The sequence below is a fragment of the Protobothrops mucrosquamatus genome, unplaced genomic scaffold, assembly GCF_001527695.2.
Source record: "Protobothrops mucrosquamatus isolate PMUCROS unplaced genomic scaffold, P.Mucros_1.0 scaffold4177, whole genome shotgun sequence".
Classification (NCBI taxonomy): domain Eukaryota; kingdom Metazoa; phylum Chordata; class Lepidosauria; order Squamata; family Viperidae; genus Protobothrops; species Protobothrops mucrosquamatus.
This window is the reverse complement of record NW_015390102.1, coordinates 91145-115809: the sequence shown is the minus strand read 5'-3', so window position 1 is coordinate 115809 and position 24665 is coordinate 91145. Positions and strand designations below refer to the sequence as shown.

At 40.9% G+C, this 24665-nt stretch overlaps 1 protein-coding gene across 1 annotated transcript in view; it reads left to right on the top strand.

Moving 5' to 3' along the window:
* Positions 1-4979: 4979 nt before the first annotated feature.
* DPF3 (double PHD fingers 3) overlaps positions 4980-24665 on the top strand; it is a gene marked incomplete at its 5' end in the record, with an annotated part of 98233 nt that continues 78547 nt past the window's right edge. The window contains 1 exon segment of the mRNA XM_015828044.1: positions 4980-5140. Within this exon segment, the coding sequence (XP_015683530.1) occupies positions 4980-5140 (161 nt within the window).

The following is a 24665-nucleotide window of genomic DNA, read 5'->3' as shown; positions in this document are numbered from 1 at the left end:
GGCCCTGCGGGGCAGGTGGGGCAGGGCAGAGTGTGGGCAGAGCAGGGGGTGAGGATGGGCCAGGGGGGTGGAGCAGGGACAGGACAGGGGGCGGTGCAGTTTTTGGGCACTCGGTCTCTAAAAGGTTCACCATCAATGCCCTATACCATTTCAGACAAATGGCTGTCCAGTCTCTTCTTTAAAACTTCCAGTGTTGGAGCATTCACAGCTTCTGGAGGCAGGTTGTTCCACTGATTAATTGTTCTGTCAGAAAATTTCTCCTTAGTTCTAGGTTGCTTCTCTCTTTGGTTAGTTTCCATCCGTTGCTTCTTGTCCTGCTTGGTAGCCAACAGATATGTCTACAGATATTTCTACAGATCATCTGACCTGTATTGTGCTGTAAAACGAATCTGTGCTTCATGAGTAAATAGCAATAGCACTTAGATTTATATACCGCTTCACAGTGCTTTACAGCCCTCTCTAAGCGGTTTACAGAGTCAGCATATTTCCCCCAACAATCTGGGTCCTCATTTTACTGACCTCAGAAGGATGGGAAGGCTGAGTAAACCTTGAGGATCGAACTCCTGGCAGTGAGCTGAATTAGCCTGCAATGCTGCATTCTAACCACTGCGCCACCATGGCTCATAGGTAAAGAGAAAAGTCTTTAATATGTAATGATAATTGGATCTGTACCCCAAGAATAGATTCAGTATCAGGATGCTTACATTATTCATAAAGATTCATAGCATTATGTGTCTATTTCTTATTGGTTCAACGTGTGCTTTTGTGTTGTATGATTAAATTTTACATTTTCACACATACAAAGGCACTTTATCCCCACATAGCTAACTAGTCACTTCTCTCTTCCAGAATGTTCTACAGCATATGGATTTATTTATTTATTTTTGCTTTGTTTCATTGTACGCAACCTGTCTGTTTAGAGATCATGGAGGGGAGCTTTTTATTGATGCCGACAAGGCAAGGCTAAATTGTAGTTCTTCGTCGGTTGCTTTCTCCTATTGCATCTTTTCAGCACCACTTTCCATAGCCAACATACCTTTCCCCACACCGCCTCCTTCCTTTTTCAGTTTCAGCTTTTCCTCTCATTTGTTTGTTAGAATTATATCCAGTCTGTCCTCCAAGAGCTCAAGGGGCTGCACGTAACTCACCTTCCTCCTTTCTCCAAGGCATAGTTGGGTTGCCCAGTCCAACAGTTTCCTTAACAATGAGACTGATGTGGGTAAAGTGTATCTCTGCTTAGTTCCCTTCTCTGAGCTTCTAACTGGTAAACATAACGAGACAAGAGAGCCAGGTATCTATGAGCCCTGTAAAGTAGTCCAGATAAGAAGCACTAACCATGAATGCTGACACTACCATTATTGTAAGATTGTATAACAGAACCTTGCAAGTCTGAAAGCTTTTGTCCCCTCCTGTACTTTTACTCACCAGAAAACTAGGGAGGGTCCTTTCTGAATGCTTTCCACGCTTGGTTTGCTTATGTGTTTATGTTTATTTAGATTTGTATACCGCTCTATCTCCCTTACGGGACTTAGGGCGGTGAACAGGCGATAATAAAATCACAATAAATATCTATTCTAAAATCAAATTAAATAAATAAAGGCCTGCTCTAAAATACCCCATATAAAAACCTATACTAAAACCTAATTAAGACTTCGCCAGGCTGGCCACATGAAATAGATGGGTTTTCAGGGCTCGGCGAAAAAGGCGCAGGTCCGCAGTTGTACGTAGGTCGGGGGGTAGGTCATTCCAGAGGGCAGGAGCTGCCACAGAGAAGGCTCTCCCCCTGGGGGTCGCCAGCCGGCATTGTCTGGCCGACGGCACCCTAAGGAGGCCCTCTCTGTGGGAGCGGACTGGTCGAAGGGAGGTATTTGGTAGGAGGCGGTCTTGCAAATAAATGTGGGCTGAGATAATAACTTTTGCATGGTAGGTGACTACTCTGTGGCTCTTCCTCCTCTCTCCCAAGGCCATTCCCACATAACTATTGCAGTATCCAATTAAGAGGTTTTTCATCACTATTAAAAGGCATCTGGGTAGAGATATCTGTTGGCTACCATCTCATTCTGAGTAGTAAATTAGCCTAATTCCATTGCAGGGCTGGGTTAAAGTAGCAGGATTTCATAGTGCCCCTCTTCTTCTACTATACAGTGCTGAGAGTTTACCATACCCCAGCTGGATCAAAACAGATCCTCACCTTTTCTTTTCTTTTTTTGGAAAAGGGAAGCAAGGCATGACAGAAGTTGGCTACTGCAGTGCTCATGGATTCCAGCTAGAGTGTAACATACGTGGCTCGGTTTCAACCATCTCCCACGTTCATCAGAGAAAGCACAGATGGCAAATGTGGCTGAATTTGATAAGAAAGGCTCTTGAGATACTCTTGTCAGAAAGCCTCTTCTTCAGCCATTCCATGCTTTTCGCTGCAGGGGTGGCTTTCTGGCTTTCATCCACTGAAGAGAATTGGCTCAGACAAGATGGCAGCAGGATCCCTTGCAGCTCTTCCTTTTGGATTCAGAGATTTGTTACAGTACCATAGCAGAAGAGAAGGTTGTAAACATTACTTCCCCTTTCATGCACGGAGAATACAATACAATTGATGTTAGGGTCAGTCTTCTACCTGGGTGTGGATTTCTCTCCGTAAGACCTTCAGTCTTGGTTCAGTTCCCAAGCCCTCGTGGAACTTTCTCTTAGTTGTTCCCAGTGCTTTTTTTGTAAAAAAAAAAAAAAGGTGCCGGAACTCACACATGTCATACAACCCGCCTTGCCTACCCTACAAGGTTCCATCCAAAAAAGGTGCCGGAACTCCGTTCTGGGCGTTCTGTGACAAAAAAAGCCCTGGTTGTTCCTCTCCCATAATAGTAATAGTAAAGTTGGAAGGGACCTTGAAGGTCATCTAGTCCAACCCCCTGCTCAGGCAGGAAACCCTATACCATTTCGGACAAATGGCTGTCCAGTCTCTTCTTAAAAACTTCCAGTGTTGGAGCATTCACCGTTTCTGGAGGCAGGTTGTTCCACTGATTAATTGTTCTAACTGTCAGGAAGTTTCTCCTTAGTTCTAGGTTGCTTCTCTCTTTGGTTAGTTTCCACCCGTTGCTTCTTGTCCTGCCTCCAGGCGCTTTGGAGAATAGCTTGACTCCCTCTTCTTTGTGGCAGCCCCTGAGATATTGGAACACTGCTATCATGTCCCCCCTCGCCCTTCTCTTCGTTAAACTAGACATACCCAATTCCAGCAGCCGTTCCTTATATGCTTTAGCCTCCAGTCCCCTAATCATCTTTGTTGCTCTTGTTAGATTACCTTGCTTTGTAATAATCCAAGTGCATCATGCACTTCCTTTTTTCATGATTTTCAAAAAGGAGCACAGCAGCAGCACAACATTGCAGGAATTCCAGGCCCACTTAGTTTGAAACTTGTTGACAATTAAGAAATCATGCAAGCCACATTGTTTTGCAGCATATATTCATGAAATACAGCTCTGATTACCTAACAGGTAATTCCCAGATCTGGTGGGAAAGACTTACTGAGTGGAAATTGTGAACCCTGAAACTTAACAGGCCTGGAGCTGATATTATGTAATTATTCTTAGTTCTGAGGAAAGACTGAAGTATAAACTCAGCTTGAAGCAGACTGGTTGCTCAGAAAGAAGTCCCACTCTTTCTTCCTTCCTTCCTTCCTTCCTTCCTTCCTTCCTTCCTTCCTTCCTTCCTTCCTTCCTTCCTTCCTTCCTTCCTTCCTTCCTTCCTTCCTTCCTTCCTTCAATTAGGAGAGGAATGCGCAGGCATAAGATAGCCATTAGTTCAAATGACAAGCTTTCAGCTTGCTGACTGATGCCTGTGTCAGCACAAACAATTGTCCACAAAAAGTGTACTTGTCTTCAGCTAAATTATATAATTGCCTGTCAAGTGGAAATTGTTAAAGGAATAAGAGATAATGGTGAAATGGGCACTGTTGTTTAAAACCGGTTTTGTTTTCTCTCCTCTTTTCCCTAAAAAGGTTCTGAACGTGCATTTTTTTAGATGTAGTTCATTCAGGAGCCCTCTCAAGGATAGCTCTACTGAACAGAGAGAGGTGCATCAGATTGCATATGCTGGAAGCAATGGGGGTGGTGGGGTGGAGATATATAGAAAAGTGTTGGGGGTGGGGAGACTCATGTATGTCATACAGCCTTCCAGTAGCTGGTAGATCTTGGCTATACTGTCATCTGCTTCAGAATAAAATTCAGCTTTGCATATGGAACTCTGGAGAGGGTGGTATATAATCCATCATTTCAGGCAGCATCTTCTTTTGTGCCAGCTCTGGATTCAGGCAGTTTGGACCACTGCTGTTTTTCCTTCATGTGCGTCATTCGGCATGGCTGCCTTCTGTGCCACCTGGACCACAGAATCCTCGGTGACACAGCAGGGGGATTTGGGTTGCATTTTCTCTTAGAATGAGAATATCCAGTTTTGAAAGCAGCTAAAAATGTCATCTGATCCTCAGCTCTGGTTCTTGTGATGAAATCATAATTTATCTTAATGGTTCACTGTGGTTATATGGTAGACAATATACAAACAATATTCTAGACTGCCCCTGTCAATGTCAATTCCAGCCCATTTGGTTTATTTATTGGATTTATGCCTTGTCTTTCTATCAGTTTACTAATCAAGGAGACAAGAAAAATAGGGAGATGAGAAAGGGATCTTCCTTCCTTCCTTCCTTCCTTCCTTCCTTCCTTCCTTCCTCCCTCCCTCCCTCCCTCCCTCCCTCCCTCCCTCCCAGTCCTTTGTAGGCTAGTCTGGCCAATATTACTCATGTCAAGTTTTGGGCTGGTCGTAAACGGAAAAATAATCTCACCTTTGTAAATCAACAATCCATTATGCGCATACATTTTCATTTATCTTTATCCTTTGCATGTTATTCCATACACTTTCCCCTATTTGTGCTAGCTCATTCTTGGGGTAGATGGAGTTACTTTACAGGTGCTCTGTCTTTTTTCTCTCCTCTGCAGTCTTGGGGACCAGTTCTACAAAGAAGCCATAGAGCACTGCCGCAGTTACAATTCCCGTCTCTGTGCTGAGCGCAGTGTTCGTCTTCCGTTCCTGGACTCACAGACTGGTGTTGCTCAGAATAACTGTTATATATGGATGGAAAAGAGGCATCGAGGACCAGGTACAAATACGGCCTGTGGGAAGCCATGTGGGTTTTCTTTACTAGGAATGTTAAAGTTCTGAGTAGCCACTTTTTGAAGGACCAGCCTAAAATGGCTGACTTGAAAGGGGGCCTTTGGTAGCCACAGAAGATGAGTAAGTCTTGGTTATTCTCCCAGTTGCATTCTCTGTCAGTGTACAGACAAATTTTGCCCCTTCCCCAACTTATATCACTTCAGTTTCTTTATTTCTGTGCAATGGAAAAGCAATACCTAGGAGAATTGACAATTCAGTAAAACGTTTATTGAACAAATCATATTTAGCAGACTTTGGATGCAATGGACCAATTTTAACTCTGGACACCTTCCCCAAATCATACACAATCTTGTGCATCAAAAGTAGTCTGGATGAAACTGTTCAGTTTATTTTCATTTATTTTTTAATGAGCAATTCATATTGTTGATGTAGTGATGTCATTACACCATCAATTTACATGATTTGTGTAACGCCATCATTACATCAACATTATAAATTGATGAATGGGATATTTTCATATTTAATAGACATTCAGCTATAATGGACACCTTTCTTTGTTTAGTTCCTTAAATCAAAAGTTTAACTGTATTAAACAGAGCTGAGAGAAAAAGACTTTTTTATGTTATTATTGAGACACCTGAGAAAAATGGAAATTATTTTTCAAAAGAAAAATCCACAAATGACCATCATATCCACTAATCCACAAATCCACTAACTATTTTGAATGACATTCAGTTTGACAAAGAGCTTGACTTGCAACTATAATGTAAAAATAAAGTGATGTATTATATGGAATTCTATGGTTTCCTCTTATTTTGTTTGTTTGTTTGTTTGTGTGTGTGTGTGTGTATAAGCAATGCAAACTGTTTCTGAGTGGGAGACAATGAGGTACAGATAACCTTGACTTCTCCCTCCTCTATTTTAAAAAGAAATTGTAATATGGGCTTTTCTGCCTTTTAATTTCCAAATGAAACATCTACTGAAGACACAGAGATATTGCTTTAGTTGCTTTGTAGTAGATTTTGAACTGAAGAATAAGAAATTAAACAATATTTGTCTACAGGCATTTGTATTTCCCTTTCTTCCACTGCATAAGAAAATTAAGAAATATGCACAGAGAAGAAGAAAGAGGAGGTGGAGTTCCTCTCTATATAAGAAATAACTACATCTCTACAGAAATAGAGCACAACTATGATGAAAACTGTCTTGAATGCATTGGGTCAATGTAAAAGGGGGAAAAAATGACATTACCATAGGTGTATACTATAGGCCACCCAACCAAACAGAGGAAATAGATGAACTTTTTGCTAGTCAGTTAAAAAACAGGTCTGCGAACAACTAGAAGCAAACAAAATTATAACTAGTAGCCAGCATGGGTTTGTTAAAAACAGATCATGCCAAACCAATCTTATTTCATTCTTTGATAAAGTGACTAAACTAATTTGTTGTTGTTAGTTGCGAAGTCGTGTCCATCGCGACCCCATGGACAATGTTCCTCCAGGCCTTCCTGTCCTCTGCCATCTTCTGGAGTCCATTTAAACTCACGCCTACTGCTTCAGTGACTCCATCCAGCCATCTCATTCTCTGTCGTCCCCTTCTTCTATTGCCCTCAATCTTTCCCAGCATTCGGCCCTTCTCCAGTGAGTCCTTCCTTCTCATTAGGTGGCCAAAGTACTTGAGTTTCAACTTCAGGATCTGGTCTTCTAAAGAGCAGTCAGAGTTGATCTCCTCTAGGACTGACCGGTTTGATCACCTTGCAGTCCAGGGGACTTGCAGGAGTCTTCTCCAGCACCGTAGTTCAAAGGCTTCAATTCTTTTGTGCTCAGCCTTTCTTATGGTCCAGACTAAATAATAGACCAGCAAAATACTGTGCAAGTAGTGTACTTAGACGTCAGTAAGACATTTGATAAAGTAGACCATAACCTACTCCTTACTAAGCTAGAAAAAAGTGGAATAGACACCACCAGATGGATCTGTAGCTGGCTGGCAAACCATGTGGCACTACATCCACATGGAGAGAAGTAAGCAGTGGAGTACCACAAGGTTCCATCTTAGGCCCAGTACTCTTCCATATCTTCATAAATTACTTAGATGAGGGAATTGAAGGGGAACTCATCAAATTTGCAGATGACAGCAAACTGGCAGGAGTACCCAACACCCCAGAAGACAAACTCAGGATCCAAAAAGATCTTGACAAATTTGAACAATGGGCCCTTTCCAACAAAATGAGTTTCAATGTGGAGAAAAGCAAAGTTTTACATTTAGGCAGGAAAAATTAAAGGTACAAGTACAGACTGGGAGAAACCTGGCTTAAAAACGGTAACTGTGAGAGGGACCTTGGAGTCCTAGTAGATGATCACTTGACCATGAGCCAGCAGTGTGCAGCAGCAGCCAAAAAAGCTAATACAACAGAGCCATAGAATCAAGATTTCGTGAAGTATTAGTAACTCTTTATAAAACCTTAGTAAGACCACACTTGGAATACTGCAGCCAATTTTGGTCATCATATCACAAAAAAGATGTTGAGAGTTTGGAAAAAAAATTCAGAGAAGAGCAACTATGATGATCAAAGGCCTGGAAACTAAAACATATGAAGAACGGCTGTGGGATTTGGGTCTGGCTAGTCTGAAGAAAAGAAAAAATAGGGGAGACATGATAGCAGTATTCCAGTACTTCAGGGGCTGCCACAAAGAAGAAGGGGTCACATTATTTACCAAAGCACCAGAGGGCAAGACAAGAAACAATGGTTGGAAACTGAACAAAGAGAGAAGCAACCTGGAATTAAGGAGAAACTTCCTGACAGTGAAGACAATTAATCAGTGGAACAGCTTGCGTCCAGAAATCGTGGGTGCTTCATCACTGGAGATTTTTAAGAAGAGTCTAGACAGTCACTTGTCTGAGATGGTATAGGTTCTCTTGCTTGAGCAGGGGGCTGGACTAGAAGACCTCCAAGGTCCCTTCCAGCTCTATTCTATTCTAAACTAAGGTATGTAGGAAGCACATCACAATAGTAATTGGGGATTTTAATTACCCTGACATCAACTGGGAGACAAACTCTGCACCAAGTGGAAGATCAAACAGATTCCTGACAAACCTAGTAGACAACTTTGTTTCCCAAAAAGTAGAGAGGGGAACTAGGGGATCAGCCATATTGGACCTAATTCTCACTAACAGAGATGAAATGATAGAGGGTGTTGAAGCCACAGGAACTGTGGGAGGGGAGTGATCATGCAATATTGGAATTCAACATTATGCAAGCATAAGCAATAGAACACAGTCAAACTAGAGTCTTGGACTTTAAGAGAGCTAATTTCAATAAACTTAGAAAGAGCTTGGGAAGGATTCCATGGATGAAAAATCCTCAAGGGGAAAACAACTCAAGAAGCTTGGGAAATTTTGAAAATGAGATTATAAAAGCCCAGTCTAGCTAAATACCAACGAAGAAGAAAAATAACAGCTCTCAAAAGAAATCAGCATGGCTGCATAAAGAACTCTCTGATACGTTGAAAGACAAAAAGGACAAGTATAAAAAGTGGAAAGAGGGGCACATAACTAAGGCAGAATATCAGCAAATAGCCCGAGCCTGCAAAGATGAAGTGAGGAAAGCTAAGGCTCAAAATGAACTAAGGCTTAAGGAAATGATTGATCCATTAGTGGGAGAGAGTGGAAAGAAGGTGACAAGCAACAGGGAGAAAGCAGAACTATTTAATTTGTTTTTTGCATCCGTCTTTACACAAAGGGAAAAAACAGTCCAACCTACCAAAAATAGTACTGTAAAAAACAGATTAGAAACACAAGTTAAGATAGGCAAGAAAGTGGTAAGTGAGCACCTGTCCATCCTAGACAAGTTCAAATCACCAGGACCAGATGGATTACACCCAGAGTTCTGAAGGAACTGGCAGATGTGATCTCAGAACCACTGAACTATATCTTTCAAAGATCCTGGAGCACTGGGAAACTACCAGAGGACTAGAAAAGAGCTGATGTAGTTCCCATCTTCAAAAGAGAGAAAAAAATGGATCCAGGAAACTACAGACCTATCAGCCTGACCTCAATACCTGGGAAGATTCTGGAAAAGATAATCAAACAATGAATCAGTGAACATCTAAAGGCAAACAAAGCCATTATCAAAAGCCAACATGGGTTTATCAAAAATAGATCATGCCAGATAAATCTTATTGCATTCTTTGACCAGGTGACAAAATTAGTGGACCAGAGGAATGCTGTGGATATAATTTACTTGGACTTCAGTAAGGCATTTGATAAAGTAGATCACAACCTACTACTTGAAAAGATAGAAAAATGTGGGTTAGACAGCATCACCACCAGATGGATTCGTAGCTGGCTGACTGGCCATACTCAGTGTGTAGTCCTCATTGGATCTGCATCTACTTGGAGGGAAGTGTGTAGTGGGGTGCCCCAGGGCTCTGTTCTGGGCCCAGTGCTCTTCAACATCTTCATCAGTGATTTGGATGAGGAGATAGATGGGGAACTCATCAAATTTGCAGACGACACCAAGCTGGCAGAAATAGCCAACACTCAGAAGATAGGCTTAAGATACAGAAGGATCTTGACAAACTTGAACATTGGTCACTATCTAACAAAATGAAATTCAGTGGTGAAAGTTCTACATTTAGGCAAGAAAAACCAAATGCATAGGTATAGTATAGGTGGCACCTTGCTCAATAGTAGTAACTGTGAGAGGGATCTCAGAGTCCTAGTTGACAATCACAATCAATTTGACAATATGACAATTGACAATCAATATGAGCCAGCAGTTTGCTGTAGCTGCCAAAAAAGTCAACACAGTGCTAGGCTGCATTAACAAAGGGATAGAATCAAGATCACGTGAAGTATTAATACCCCTTTACAATGCTTTGGTAAGGGCACACTTGGAATATTGCATCCAGTTTTTGTCACCATGATGTAAAAAAGATGTTGGCACTCTAGAAAGAGTACAGAGAAGAGCAACAAAGATGATTGGGATTGGAGGTTAAAACATATAAGGAATGGTTGCTGGAATTGGATATGTCTAGTTTAACGAACAGAAGGACGAGGGGGGACATGATAGCAGTGTTCCAATATCTCAGGGGTTGCCACAAAGAAGAGGGATTCAAGCTATTCTCCAAAGCACCTGAAGGCAGGACAAGAAGCAATGGATGGAAACTAACCAAAGAGAGAAGCAACCTAGAACTAAGGAGAAATTTCCTTACAGTGAGAACAATTAACCAGTGGAACAACCTGCCTCCAGAAACTGTGGATGCTCTAACACTGGAAGTTTTTAAAAAGAGACTGGACAGCCATTTGTCTGAAATGGTATAGGGTTATCTGCCTGAACAGGGGATTGGACTTGATGACCTCCAAGGCCCCTTTATTATTATTATTATTATTATTATTATTATTATTATTATTATTATTATTATTATTATTATTATTATTATTATTATTATTATTATTATTATTATTATTATTATTATTATTATTAATCATCGCACAGTCAGCCAGATGTTCAGACTGGATTTGGCATTTTGTCTACCTATCGAGTCCTTTCCCAGGACCTGGGATAGGCAGATGTGGATGTTTGATGGTATTACAGATATCGTCGCAGGATGGAAGCAGTTCCTAGTAAGGCCGCCTTTTGCAATTGACTAATAGCAAATTTGTCAATGCCAATGGTGTTCAAGATCTTCCTTTATTTTACATTTTTTATTATGTTCTTATGGGGCCACATTACTAGCCGATCAGAGCTGCATGTGGCCCATTTGTCATGGGTTGGAGACGCCTGTTCTAGATAAAAAAATCTGCCATTGTATTCCCAAGATGGGATTGAATTAGGGGGAATAATATAGAAAGAGAACAATAATCAGTTAGTCAAATGCATGACACTATTATGATCAATTGATAAATAATTATGCTAAACCTTCTACCTTCTCTGATTCAAGATTAAATGTGGTCACTTCAGGATGTGTAAAAATTAGCTGAATCAATATGGCCACTGAATTCTGTTGCATGAAATTCCAAAATTAGATTAATAATCACTATTTCCTCCATTTTCTTATACAGGATGTAAAAATGATACCTAACTGATAAATCTTGAGGGTTAATTACTGATATATATACTGAAAGAAACATCATACGATTTTCTCTTCATTCTCAAGATTATGATAAATGTGGGATCAAATCAGTTGTTACATTTCTTTTGGTACAGCATGAGTTCCTTTTCTCATTACTGTTGAGATGTAACCATGAACAGCTTGGGTTACCAAGGCTCATTTCCCAGCTGAGGAACAATTGGCACTCTGTGTGTGGGCACACAAGAAAGCAGAATATAGGTACTTATGTTGGAATAATAGCTCCATTCTTCAGTCAAGTATTATGAGGCATTTATTATCCTCCTCTTTTTTTTCATTTGCTGAGTTATCTTTCAGAGAAATTGTTTTGGAATATTTTTATATCTTTATTCATATATTCATTCGTTCTCTTGAGCATTATGTTTTTGTCTGTTGAATCTAGAAAGCTCAATTCTGCAGTTATGACCTAACGATGTATTCTGGTAATCTAGTGGCATCAAATCTAACTCTATGTCATAGTGAGCCTCTGGACTACAGTTTGAAGGAGACCAGGAAGGGCTTTGAGATAGGACTGAAGAATAAGTCAGTAAATTACTACAAGTATAGGAATGATATTCAATCTGTGATTGCTATCATAAATTTTACAGAGAAATGTTGGCATGTGGGGAGTTTTTAAAAAGTCAATTCTGAAAGCTCTCTAAACTAATGATAGGTACAGAGGTCTTTTGCTTCTGCTACTTCATTTGAGGATCCCTTTTTTCTTACAAAACAACATCTAGGACTTATTCACAATTCTTATGTAAGGATTGATATATGTAACAACAACAACAACAATAATAATAATGTTGGAAGGAACCTTGGAGATCATCTAGTCCAACCCCCTGCTCAGGCAGGAAATCCTATACCATTTCAGACAAATGGCTGTCCAGTCTCTTCTTAAAAATTTCCAGTGTTGGAGCATTCTGAGCTTCTGGAGGCTGGTTGTTCCACTGATTAATTGTTCTAACTGTTCAATTGTTGAAAGACATGGGTCTTTCCTGTAAAAATTCAACTTCCCTGATAGGTCACTGAATGATTAAATATTTAGCATCATGGTTTAGGGCCCTAAGGCTTAGATTCTAACCTAATCTTATCCTGGGTTGTTGAACATTTGTAACTACAGATGATCACCTGTTGCATACCTGCATACTTCAGATACATTGGATTTAGCTCTTAAAAAGACATATATCAGTAGCATTGACAATTTGATGTTATAAGCCACCCAGAGTTGCCTTGCAACAAGATGGGCAGCAAACAAATTAAATAAATTAATAGTAGTTTTTTAACCGTTCAGTCATGTCTGACTCTATAGGCAAGTGCAATCCATGTTAGCCTGTCAAGCGCAGCTTCTTGTAGTTATTGAATGTTCATCTTTGAATTAGATATGATGGTATCAAGCCAGCGAGTTCTTTGCTTACCCCTTTTTCTTGATCCACTAACCATTCCTAGCATTACCGACTTCTCCAATGAATTTGCACGCATGACAAGGCCAAAGTAAATCAGATGTAGTCTTGTGATTTTGATTTCTAGTGATGTTTCTGATTTTGTACAATTCAACACCTCTCTGTTGATTGCTCTGGCTGTCCATGGTATACACAATAATTTATGCCAGCACCACAGTTCAAAGGCATCAATTCTTCTTTGAACAGCCATTCTTAGTGTCCAACTCTCACATCCATACATCATTATAGAGAAGACTATCGTTTTAACGTGCCTGCTTTTTGTATTTATATCAATATCTCTGCTTTTCTAAGATTATTCTGCATTTGATTTCAGATGTAAAACTGCCATTGTGAACAATTTTTGATCCAAGGAAGATAAATTCTCAAACTATTTCAATTTCCTCTTTCTTGATTTTAAACACCTCGCGTCCATCTGCAGCTGTTGTCATTATCTTTGTTTTCCTGAAGTTAAGATTCAATCCTACTTTTTCACTTTCATGCTTGATTTTTCAGATCATTTTTTATGGTCTTCTTTATTTTCAGCCAATAGTGTTGCATCATCAGCGTACTTCAGATTATTTATGGTTCTTCCTGCAATGTTCACTTCCAAATCAGGCAGTTCCAGGTCTAATTTCTGCATGATCACCTCAGCATACAAAAATGAACAAAAATGGTGATAAAATATATCCCTGTCTGACTTCCCTTACTGATCTGTGACTTCCCTAACCAATCAGTGTCACCATAAAGTGTTCTCACTATTGCATGTCTATAGTGATCTGATAAGTCTGATCAGGTGGATTGGGACACCAAGATCACACAAAGCCACCCATAGCTTATTATGTTCTATATAGTCAAAAGCTTTTCTGTAATAGATAAGACACATATATAGTCCCTTTTGATATTTGTGTGCCTTTTCCGTAATCCATTGGCAAAGTGATCTTGAATGCCATACCCCTTTCTAAAGCCAGCTTGTACATCAGGAAATTCTTGATCGATTTGTTTTATAAGACAGTTCACCATTGCTTTCCCTAACCCTTCCCATTTATCTGGGTTTGGGACCAGCATACGGTTGATGAATCAATCATATGGCCAGGTTAACAAATTAATAAAAATAAATAAATACATTGACACTGATGTATTTTTCCCTAATTCCCTTTCTCTTTGACTTATGTACAATTCATGGCACTACTGCTTACTTACAGGAAGAAGCAAAACCAACTTTTATTTTTAAAGCACTCGTCTTTTGCACCAATCTGTTCTTGCATGCATGATTCCCCAAATAAAGGCTGTATTTCATGGTGAACAGTTCAGGGTTAATCTTAAACAATACAGTGCACAAGTCCTTCTCTCTCTCTCTCTCTGTCTTCCTCCCCCTATAGCTTTTTTCAGTAGCTTTGAGTTATGGCTCTTCCACATTAATGAGATAAGCAACATAATTCACTGTGGATGCAGGTATTTCCTCTATAATCAAATGGTTAGAACTTTTCAGGAGAAGAGAAGACGGTACCCCAAACCAAGCCCAGCCTAAACAAAACCAGCCTTTTCTGTTCAGGCAGATCTGGCTAGATGTATGCGTAGCGAGGAACATCTCTCTTCCTTGATTCCCCCCCTATTTTTGTCTTGTTTGGGGTCTTTTGGGTAGAGGAGAGAAAGAGAAGGAGAAGGAGAGAAAGAGGGAAAGAGAGAAAGAAAGAGAAAGAAAGAGAAAAAGAGAAATTTTTCTAGGATATTATCTTGCAGGGACTTCATCTTACTATTTCCTTTTCCTTTCCCAAAGTCAATAGCTTCTACAGGTACTTTTAAAGATTGATGGAGACATATGAAGAATCCCTCTCAGATGAATTAGGCTGAAGTTGCCCTGCTTGCTTGTTAGTGCAGAACCTTGTCAATTAGTAAAGGAAATCAGATTTTTATATAGGATAGTTTCCAGCCTCGTTGTGCTCTTTTGATCTGGGCTTCTATGGGTTATCTGCTCTTTTTCTAAGTTGGAAAGCTTTTTGCCAGTTGGAAAATAGAGTGAGTGACAGAGATTTGTTTCCTTTCCTTTTGCATTTTTTTAGGAAGTACAATTGCTCTGCAGGAATAAAAATGTACACAAAACAAAAAAATCCACCCATCTGCAGCTTCTTCTACTTAAATTAACTGGGACAATTGTTAGTTATCCTTACCAGGCTGGAAAGCATCTTAGCATCCTGCTTTTAGTATGTGCTTTGCCTGAGTTTGATCTTTCAATTTTATTTTGCTTTGTATGTCTCCCACTTGATGTTTTCAAGCTACAATACAAATTGAAGCTTCTGTACTGACCAAATCATTCCCTACCTTTAAAAAAAATCTTTCAGTTTGGGTGACCTAGTTTGTCACAGATGGATAATTTGGCAGTTGAATGTGATTCTGCGATGTAAGGTTGCATAAATGGTACTTTTAAAATGAGAAGCAGACTGCCAAATGTCACTTAATTTGAAGACATCCTGCCTTCTACTAAGGCTCCTGTTATAATACATCATGCTTGTTCCTTGTTTTCAGTTTTAGCCACCTCATAGCACTGTACAGAATTATCCATCATAACTGATGGAGATCTGAACACCTGATCTCACAGGTGAAAGGCAGGAGTAACTTTGGGTTTGCTATTCACACATTAGGTTTCACTTTATTATGTCACTTTGAGCGAATCAAACACCAAAGTTTATCAAATATTGCTTTATTTAGCATGAGCATTTATAAATTATCTCTGAAAACTGTTTAATACTCTTTTAACCACAAGTTCAGAAGGCTTTTTAAAAAGATTTATGGTATGTATATTAGGAAGGGCCAGTTTGGTGCTTACATTATTGGACCAGGAACAGGTAAAAAATGAGTTATACTTCTGCCAACTGTGTGACCTTTGGTCAGTCACTCTTTCTTAGTCCTTGAAACACATTTCTGAAAAGATTGCCTAGAAAAGCACAGAGACTAATCATGTCTGAAGGCAAATAGAATTTGGGCATTTGTGGCTGCTTCTGTAGCATCTGTTGGGAACAAAGCAGATGGATTATGACAATAATTGGGGTCATAATAATTTCTGTCGCTAAACAATGCAGTCATAAAGCACAACATCATGTGACTTTAGCAATAGCAATCCCGGCTGTCCCTGTTGCCAACATTAAGCAAAGATCGTGGGGTCATTAAGTGTGAACAAGATGGCAAGAAGTTGCAAGTTCTGGACACATCAAGTTTAATTAATCAACTTGCAAACAGGTCGGTGGGCAGGTAAGTGCTACAGCATGTGTGTAGGCAAGGACTGGATGCTGTAACATGGTATAGGTGCATACACATCTTGGGAGAAAAACTGGCAGGAACAAGAAAAACCTATTGAAGCAACTTGCAACCTCTTATCCTATTGATTTTGTTTGTGGGAAGCTGCTAGGGAAAGTCAAAAGTGGTGATCATGTGACTGCGAGATGCTGCGATTATTGTGAATGCAAGCCAGTTGCCAAGTGCCCGGATTGTGATCATGTGACCATAGGGATGTGATGGCCGCAACTTTAAGAACCAGTTGTAAGTTTTCCTTGTTCAGGACTGTCATAACTTTGAATGGTTGCTGAATGAATAGTCATAACCTGAGGAGTACCTAAGTGTCATTTTTTGAGGTTAGAACACAAACTGTGGCTTCTAGCAGATGCTAGATCCTTGATAACATGTGCTCCAGTAAACATTTTGCCCTTCAGATCTAGATGGCTGCACATACCTAATGCCTATGTGGAAACTTTACGGAATTAAAACCCACTGGAGGTTAGCATGTTAAAAATGCTTAATAAAGCCAATAGCATGGAATGCAATTTAAATTAATTAATTTAATAGAAACAAGCAAAACTTGAGATGATGTTGAACCAATGGTTATCAGATTCAGTGGAAAAGCCTAGCTTGAGGTTACATAGTTTTGCCACCTTCATATTTGGATCCAAGTATCAGGTTGGTGAATGTGAAATTAGATGAGCTGCCTAGGATCAATGTCAAGGTTCTGATACAGAAGACCAAATAAATAAGAACTCCGAGGCTTGAGACTTCCTCAAAGAACATGTTTATAGATTACATAGTATCAGCACCATCAAAAGTGAAACCAAGTCTGAAATTCCTTTCAAAGAGAGACAATATTATAAAGTTGAACTTTCCACCCCAATGCTATGCAATGGAAGACTTTGGCGGCTTTCTAACCAAATGCTCACCCCCCCCCCATCTAACAGACAGAAATGAACTTGGTTCCCACGGGACAATAAAATGTTTAGACTAGTAGAAATCCTCCACATCCCCTCCCATTCTTGTGGCAACCTAGAACGATTTGGATTAAAGTAGCATAGCATCCTATATTTTTGTTCCACAAAATCTAGTTGAGATAGAATGGAATGTGTTCCCCCTCATTTCTATGTGGGATTTTAGAATAAATGAATATTTTTAGACGTTCTCTGGTTGATTCCTTCCATTTTACCATACTTTCCTTGCTTCTGAAAATATGTGATAAGCTCTCAAATTTGGCCAGCTGTAGTCCTATAGGGAAAACATTTCCTCCAGATGTACAGACATCCGTAAAATATGATAGAAAGAAGCTGGATTAATTACAATGCATGAAATTGCTCTGATGAAGCAAGGAGCAAAGGACAGTGCTATAAAAATACTTCCCCCTCAAACCTTGCTTCATAGACAGTCCAAATATTTGTTTCTCAATACTATCTACTGCCAGTGATTCTTTAGGGCTCCCCTACGGTCCCTGCAAATGCCAAGTATTTAAATATACAATCTTTTCTTTAAAACAAGATACTGATATTGGACCTTTCTTTTCTAATATGTTAACATTGAGCAGTGTTCTCTGATCTTCCTTCCTCCCTCCCTTCCACCTTTAATTACCAGAGAAATATATAATATTCAGGTAGTATTCACTTAACAATTACAATTGAGACTGCCAACTCCATCAATAAGGACCATGGTTGTTCAACAAGACATCATGTGACTGCAATTTCAACTTTATTCCATCTTCTCCATTGACTTGGCTTGTTAGAAGCTGGCTGTGAATGGCAATAATGTGACTGTGGGGAACACCATGAGGATCATAACTGTGATGACCGATCATAAAGTTACTTTTTCAGTGCTGTTGTAACTTTGAACAGTTACTAAACGGTTATGTAAGGATTACCTATATATTATTTGTATTAACCCATCTAAAAAAATCTTGTACGTGGAGATTTGGCTAAATCTCAGCTGTTTTGGATAATAATTGTTTCTTGACAGCACCTTGGATAGAAATCTTGGATAAGATATCATGCTTTACTGGAAGTCATGATAGTTTATATTTAAATCAGCAGGTCTTCACATTACCTAGCAAAGAAACCTTAAAAGATGGTTATTGGGGGGGAAAACTGTGGGTTTTTTGGTATGCTGGTAATTAAAAAGACCAGAAAATCCTATTTGTGAAGCAGCTTTAAAGAGGACCTCTGTGAATTCATCAAAACTGAAATATTACAATGTACAGAAACATTTACTGATAAAACCTTTCCAAGCAATAAGGGAAAATGGAAAACTGTTTTGTATTGAGCTGGGCACTGCAATTTTCAATATCTGCTTTCTGTGCTAGAATGATTAATTTTGCACTCCCTCTCAAAATTATTGTTTTGTAATTATTCTGAACCTTAAACATATTTTTACTAAACTAGATATTTGAGAGAGATTCTTGCAGGAAATTTTACATGTAAGAAACTTGGTTATTTGTATTAAGAGTTCTCCTGCCATAAACCTTTTGGGCCTCACTCTGATTTCTAGACTGTGAAAAACACATGTAGAAACTGCTTATTTTTCTAACAGTGAAAGGAAACCAGTATGCAATCTGTTATGTTTAGTGTTCTGTGAGGCATCCACGAGGCAGCCGGTGAACAAACAACTCTTTATTCAAGGTTTAAACAGAAGCCTAGATAACTGCAGCTCCACCCATATTTATGCACTCAACAGCTAGGTGGCAGCCAATAGGATTCAAGTATTAGTTCCCGCTTTAACACAAGATAATTAGCATGTAGACAGCAAGTCTGGCTCTTAACTGACAGAGTCTTATGACCGTTTTTTTCAACAATTCCAAATAATTCACCTCAATACATAACACCCCTTTCCCCTATATAGTTCATAAGGTCATATGTTGAACATAGTCCCTTAAATACGTTGGTGGACTTTTTGCCTGTTCTGAACGCCTTGGAACTGCTGGAGGCCCCTGGTCTGTCAGCTCGCCTGCCAGGCTTGGAAGACCAGTGCTATAGGACCCATCCAACACAGATAGATTCGAGTCTGTGTGGCTGGGCTGTCCTGGTAGGCCCAAGCCAGTGTCCACAGGTGGAACAGAGTCCACCAGTCCTGAAAATGGAGCCGTCAGCTGGCATTGTCCATTGGTTGTGGTATCAGTGGTTGGGACTGACTCACCAGACGCTTGAGTCTCGTCCCCTCATCGGAGAGCTCCACCGTCCCTGGCAGAATCTGATGTACTACTGCCATCGTGCTGCTCCTGAGTTTGACTGTCAGAGTCATGAGTTATTGGCTGGTTTGTTAACCTCCACCACAGTTGGTCAATGTGCCTGCGTAGCACATGACTGTCTTCCAGGACCACTTTGTAAGAAAGTGGCCCAGTCACCTTACAAACCACAGCTACTACCCACAGTGCCCCTTGCCTGTAGTTCCTCGCCCAGACCAGGTCGCCAACTTGCAAGTGCCGTGGTGCCTTTGGCTTGTGAGGCAACTCTATCTGGATGTAGGTGATCCAGCTTTGTGATCAAACGCCAGCCCCATCTTAATTCTGCTGGGCTTCTGCTTGTAGAAGTGCATGGGGTTGTATGTTGGCAGAGTAGAAAATCTGCCAGTCTGTGTTGCCAGTTACCTGTGACTATCAGGTTTAAGGATTCCTTCATTGTTCAGACCATGCGCTCCACTTGGCCATTCGAAGCCAGGTGAAAAGGGGCTGATGTGGCGTGTCTGATCATATTTGCCCTTAAAAAGGACTGAAATTCTGAAGCAGTAAATTGAGCCCCATTGTCAGATACAATCACATCAGCTAACCCGTGTGTAGCAAAGATCCTATACAGCTCCTGGATGGTCCTGGCAGTAGTCATAATGGGGACAGGTGCGACCTCTAACCACTTAGAGTGACTGTCCACCACAATGAGGAAGAGTTGTCCCTGGAAAGGCCCCGCATAATCGATGTGGATCTTGGACCAGGGGGGCGTGTGTGGTTTCCCATCAGTGGACAGGGGCATGGGGCATCTCTGGCCTAGATTGCTGGCAAATTTGGCAGCTGTGTACATGAGCCTCAATATCTTTGTCTAGCCCAGGCCACCAAAGGTAGCTTTGCACGAGTGCCTTCATCCAGACTATTCCCGGATGTCCCTCATGCAGAGACTCCAAGACTCTAGTCCTCAGTGTGTTCGGGACTACAACCCGACTTCCCCACAAGATGCACCCCCTGTGAGCTGACAACTCGTCCTTTCTCCTGTTGAAACTCTGGAAATTAGGCCCGGGACTATTTTCCGGCCATCCTGTGAGCACCCAGTTCAGCACAGGGCTCAGCATCATGTCTGAAGCTGTCTCTGCAGCCAAGTCCCCAGCATTAAGGGGAGACTCAGGCAGGTCCTGAATAACCAGGATGCGTGTGGCTGGAGCGGGGTCGGGCTCTAACTGTGGCAGGGGCAGTCTGCTAAGGCTGTCTATGTGGCCCATGTCTCTACCTGGTTTATGAATCAAACTATAATTATATGCTGACAAGAATATTAACCACCTCAACATCCTAGGAGATATGATCTGGGGTGTTTGCTTGTTCATTATGAACAACCCCAGGAGTGGCTTGTGGTCTGTGAAGACTGTGAAGGGCCTACCATATAGATAGTCATGAAACTTCTTGATCCCTGCCACTATGGCCAAGGCCTCTTTATCTATTTGAGTGTAATTACGCTCTGCAGAGGACAAGGTCCTCAAATAATAGGCTATTGGAATTTGCCTTCCGTCAGCCATTAAATGACTCAACACAGCCCCAACCCCATATGGTGATGCATCACAAGCGATGCAGACAGGCAGCTTTTTGTTAAAATGCATCAAAACTGAATTTGAAGACAGCAGTGATTTGACTGCTGAGAAGCTCCTATCATGGATGCTGGTCCACTTCCACTGTGCATGTTTGTCCAAGAGCCGGTGTAATGGGTCTGCCGCTGTGGCCTTGTGAGGTAGGAAGGTGTGATAAAAATTGAGTAGTCCTAGAAACGCTTGGAGCTCCCCCTTTGATTTTGGACTGGGGCCCTGCTGAATTGCTTTGAGCTTGGATTCAGCAGGATGAATGCCTTGGGCATCTATACGGAAACCGAGGAACTCAGTTGAAGCTACACCAATCTTACATTTCTGCCACTTCAGCTTCAGCCCCGCTTCGCGGAAGCGCTGAAGGAAGGCCTTGAGCCATTCTGCCAAATTTTTTGACTGATTCCCCCTTGACTGTTACGGGAGTTTTGGAAATTGGTTAACATGAGGTCTGATGGCTTGAGCTTAACTCTTTTGCTGCTGCGATTGCAAATGTGTTTGAAAGTTCCCTGGGAAATTATTAACAATGTGGACCCTGTATCTAGTTCCATGTTGCATGGAACTCCCTGCAGCTTGACTTTGAGCCACAGTTTTTCCTTAAAAGGACGATGGGCACCTGTTCTAAGCACGCTCCTCCTAGTGGCGCAATAGCCCACCCTTTGTTGCCCCAGGGCCCCGGTACCTTTCCGGGAAACTCTTCTGGTGGACTCTCTCTCCGATGACCCTGACAGACAGCGGCGATGTGGCCTTGTTTGCCAAACATCTGGAACGTTGCTGTGCAGAACTGGCAGTCCGTGCATTTGTGTCGGCCTCCACACCCCGCACATCGAGAGAAGGGAACTGCCTTGTCAACTGGGCATTGTGGCCTTCTTTCTGATGGCTGCTGTAACCGGTCGACCTCTTGATCTGATTCGAAGTCTTCGACCCTCTCAGCGCCCTCCTGGTGGATGGCGTCTATGCAGGGAGTGCTCCTGGAGAGCTGCAAGGCCTTGAAGGCCCCCCTGGTGGCTTCTTTGGTTGTGATCTCCCGTAGGGCATCTTGAAATGAAATAGTCTCTTTAGCGAACAATTTCTGTTGGAGATCCCTGCTTCTTAACCCGCACACTAAGTGGTGTTGCAGCCTCTCTTCAAGATCTTTGAACTCGCAGGGTCGGGCCGCTTGACGAAGAGCAGCTATGAATTCTATAGCTGATTCGTCCAGTCGTTGGTCTCTTCGTTCAAAAACATGCCTCCAGGCAATGACTGATTGCTTCGGCTCAAAGTGTTCTTTGAGCATTTTTTTAAGTTCTGAATAAGCAACAGATTCAAGCGGAGCTGGAGTGACTAAGTTTTTGGTGATTTCGAACGTCGCCTGGCCACAAACGCACAGCAGCGTTGCGGCCTTCAAACCGTCCTCACAAACTTGATTGACTCTTAAGTAATTCTCGACTCTCACGATGTACGAGCTCCACCTCTCTGGATGTGCGACGTCGAATTCTGAGAGTTTTCCGAGTTTGGCCATGGTGAGTTGTTTCCGTTGTTTTCAGCCCCGCAATGCCTTGTGCTGCCAAGGCTTCTTTTAAGCTTCCAGGGACGGTTCCTGGGAGCACTCTTCCTCCAGCGTTTCCATACTGGCAGGAATGAGGGGGGGGACGTGGCCCTAACCGAGGCGTCATCGCTCAGCTTACCCCCTCAGTGACTCAGCTCTTCGAGTTTGGCAGCACATCCCACCTTCGTCGCCACTGTTATGTTTGGTGTTCTGTGAGGCATCGATGAGGCAGCAGATGAACAAACAACTATTTATTCAAGGTTTAAACAGAAGCCTGGATAACTGCAGCTCCACCCATATTTATACACTCAACAGCTAGGTGGCAGCCAATAGGATTCAAGTATTAGTTTCCGCTTTAACACAAGATAATTAGCATGTAGACAGCAAGTCTGGCTCTTAACTGACAGAGTCTTATGACCATTTTTTCAACAATTCCAAATAATTCACCTCAATACATAGCACAATCTACTGATATTGTCACAGTTATCATCTGCTCTTACTAAATTCCTGTAATACTTTTTAAGCTTCTGCAGAATAAGCAATGGCAAAATTGATGAATATTACAATTGAAGAAATGATTACAGCAGGGTATAGAAGAACAACTTTTCCTGGTCCTAAACAGGAGGAATTCAAAGATCTCTTGCTTTTGCACGAGCCTAACAAAACTGACTCCACTGAGTCTGTATTTTCTAATTTATTTATGAATCATCCAATAATTTGTTAGCCTCAAGAGGAGGAAGGGTGGATCAGACTAATTTCATTCAAACTCTTTACTGCCAACAAGTCTGGATAATTCATAATGAAAACAAAGCAAAACCCTGCAGTTATATTTGCAAAATTCAATCCAGTTTGTTTAGGGTTGTTTTTTTTTTTTTTTAAAAGAAAAGGGGAAGGTGAAATACTTTCCCCCATTATTAAGTACCCTGCTTTTTGGGTGGAAAAAGAAATGTAATGTGATTCTTCTTGTGCTCTGCTTTTTTAAAACCTGTCTCAAAGGTCTTGGCCATTTCTTTATGCTGCAGTTTAACATTACTAGCCAAGCATTGTCACAATTTGACTCACTGCAAGCATCCAACATACTGAAGTAATCTCCACCTCAGAGTTTATATATTTTATGTTTTTTTCAGGCTCTTAGATGCAATGATCTTTGGAGATAGTGGTCTTATCTCCTATTTCCAGTCTGCTGCACCTTGATAGAGAAAACGATTGCCCATAAAGTTCTCTACATAGGAGAGGAAGTTGGTCACTCTGCTTCTGCCTAGGGATGTTTTTTAGCTTTTACTTTCCCAGGATATAAAAGATTTTAGGCTATTCAGCACTGGGTCTTATTTGTATGACTGGAAGCTGTATCAATGTATAATATAGTTCTGAATGAATATTTTGAAGAAAAGCCTTAATATTCTTGAAGAAACTCTGATATGAATGTTTTGTATTACCTAAAAGTCTACTTATTTTTTTTAAAAAAAAAACTGCTTCAAGTAAAGGAATAATATATCCATCCATCATCCTGTCTGTCCGTCCACCCGCCCATCTGCCTGCCTGCCCGTCTATCTATCTATCTATCTATCTATCTATCTATCTATCTATCTATCTATCTATCTATCTATCTATCTATCTATCTATCTATCTATCTATCTATCTATCTATCTATCTATCTATCTATCTATCCTCTCTCTCACACACATCTCATTCCAGGTAATGATAAGAACCTGAGATCCTGGTTTAAAACTCTGTATACATAAAGGGAAATAATAAAGACATTTTTGCTGCCCCTTGTCCAATCCTGATTTATCATTTCTTTTAAACTATTTTTTTTTAACTTATTATCAGCTTGGGTCTTTCCTTGTCTCTTTTGTTGAGTTAAGAAGAGCAACAATCTTGTCCTAAAGTTTGTGCAAATTTGCTCTGTGCAGCAGCAGTTGATATGGCATAAAATGATTGCCTATGTCATTGGACAAAGCTCACAGACAGTGCAAATTAAAGACTTTGTCAGGAAGTGTGGCTACTTGTTGTGCTGATATCCAGCAGGGCCACCCAGAATCCAGGCATCCAGAAACAGCGACATCAGCTGAAGCCTGTGTATTGGTGGTGGAATGAGTTCCGCCCAAGAGAAAAAAAAAAAACTACAACAGAAGTTTGATAGGATTTCAGTGCTGAGCCAGAAATAAATTAAGTAGCTCCAAACACAGACAATGATTATAGAGTTGTGGAGCTGATTCTGAAGTGGTGCAATGACTTCATGTTTAAGTACCCAAGATTTTTAGACTCTGAAGGTTGTAGTAAAAAAAAGTTTCATATAATAGCTTGCTTCACTTGTTGACTGATTTTTTTTAAAAAAAAAAAAACCTTCACAAATTTCATCCA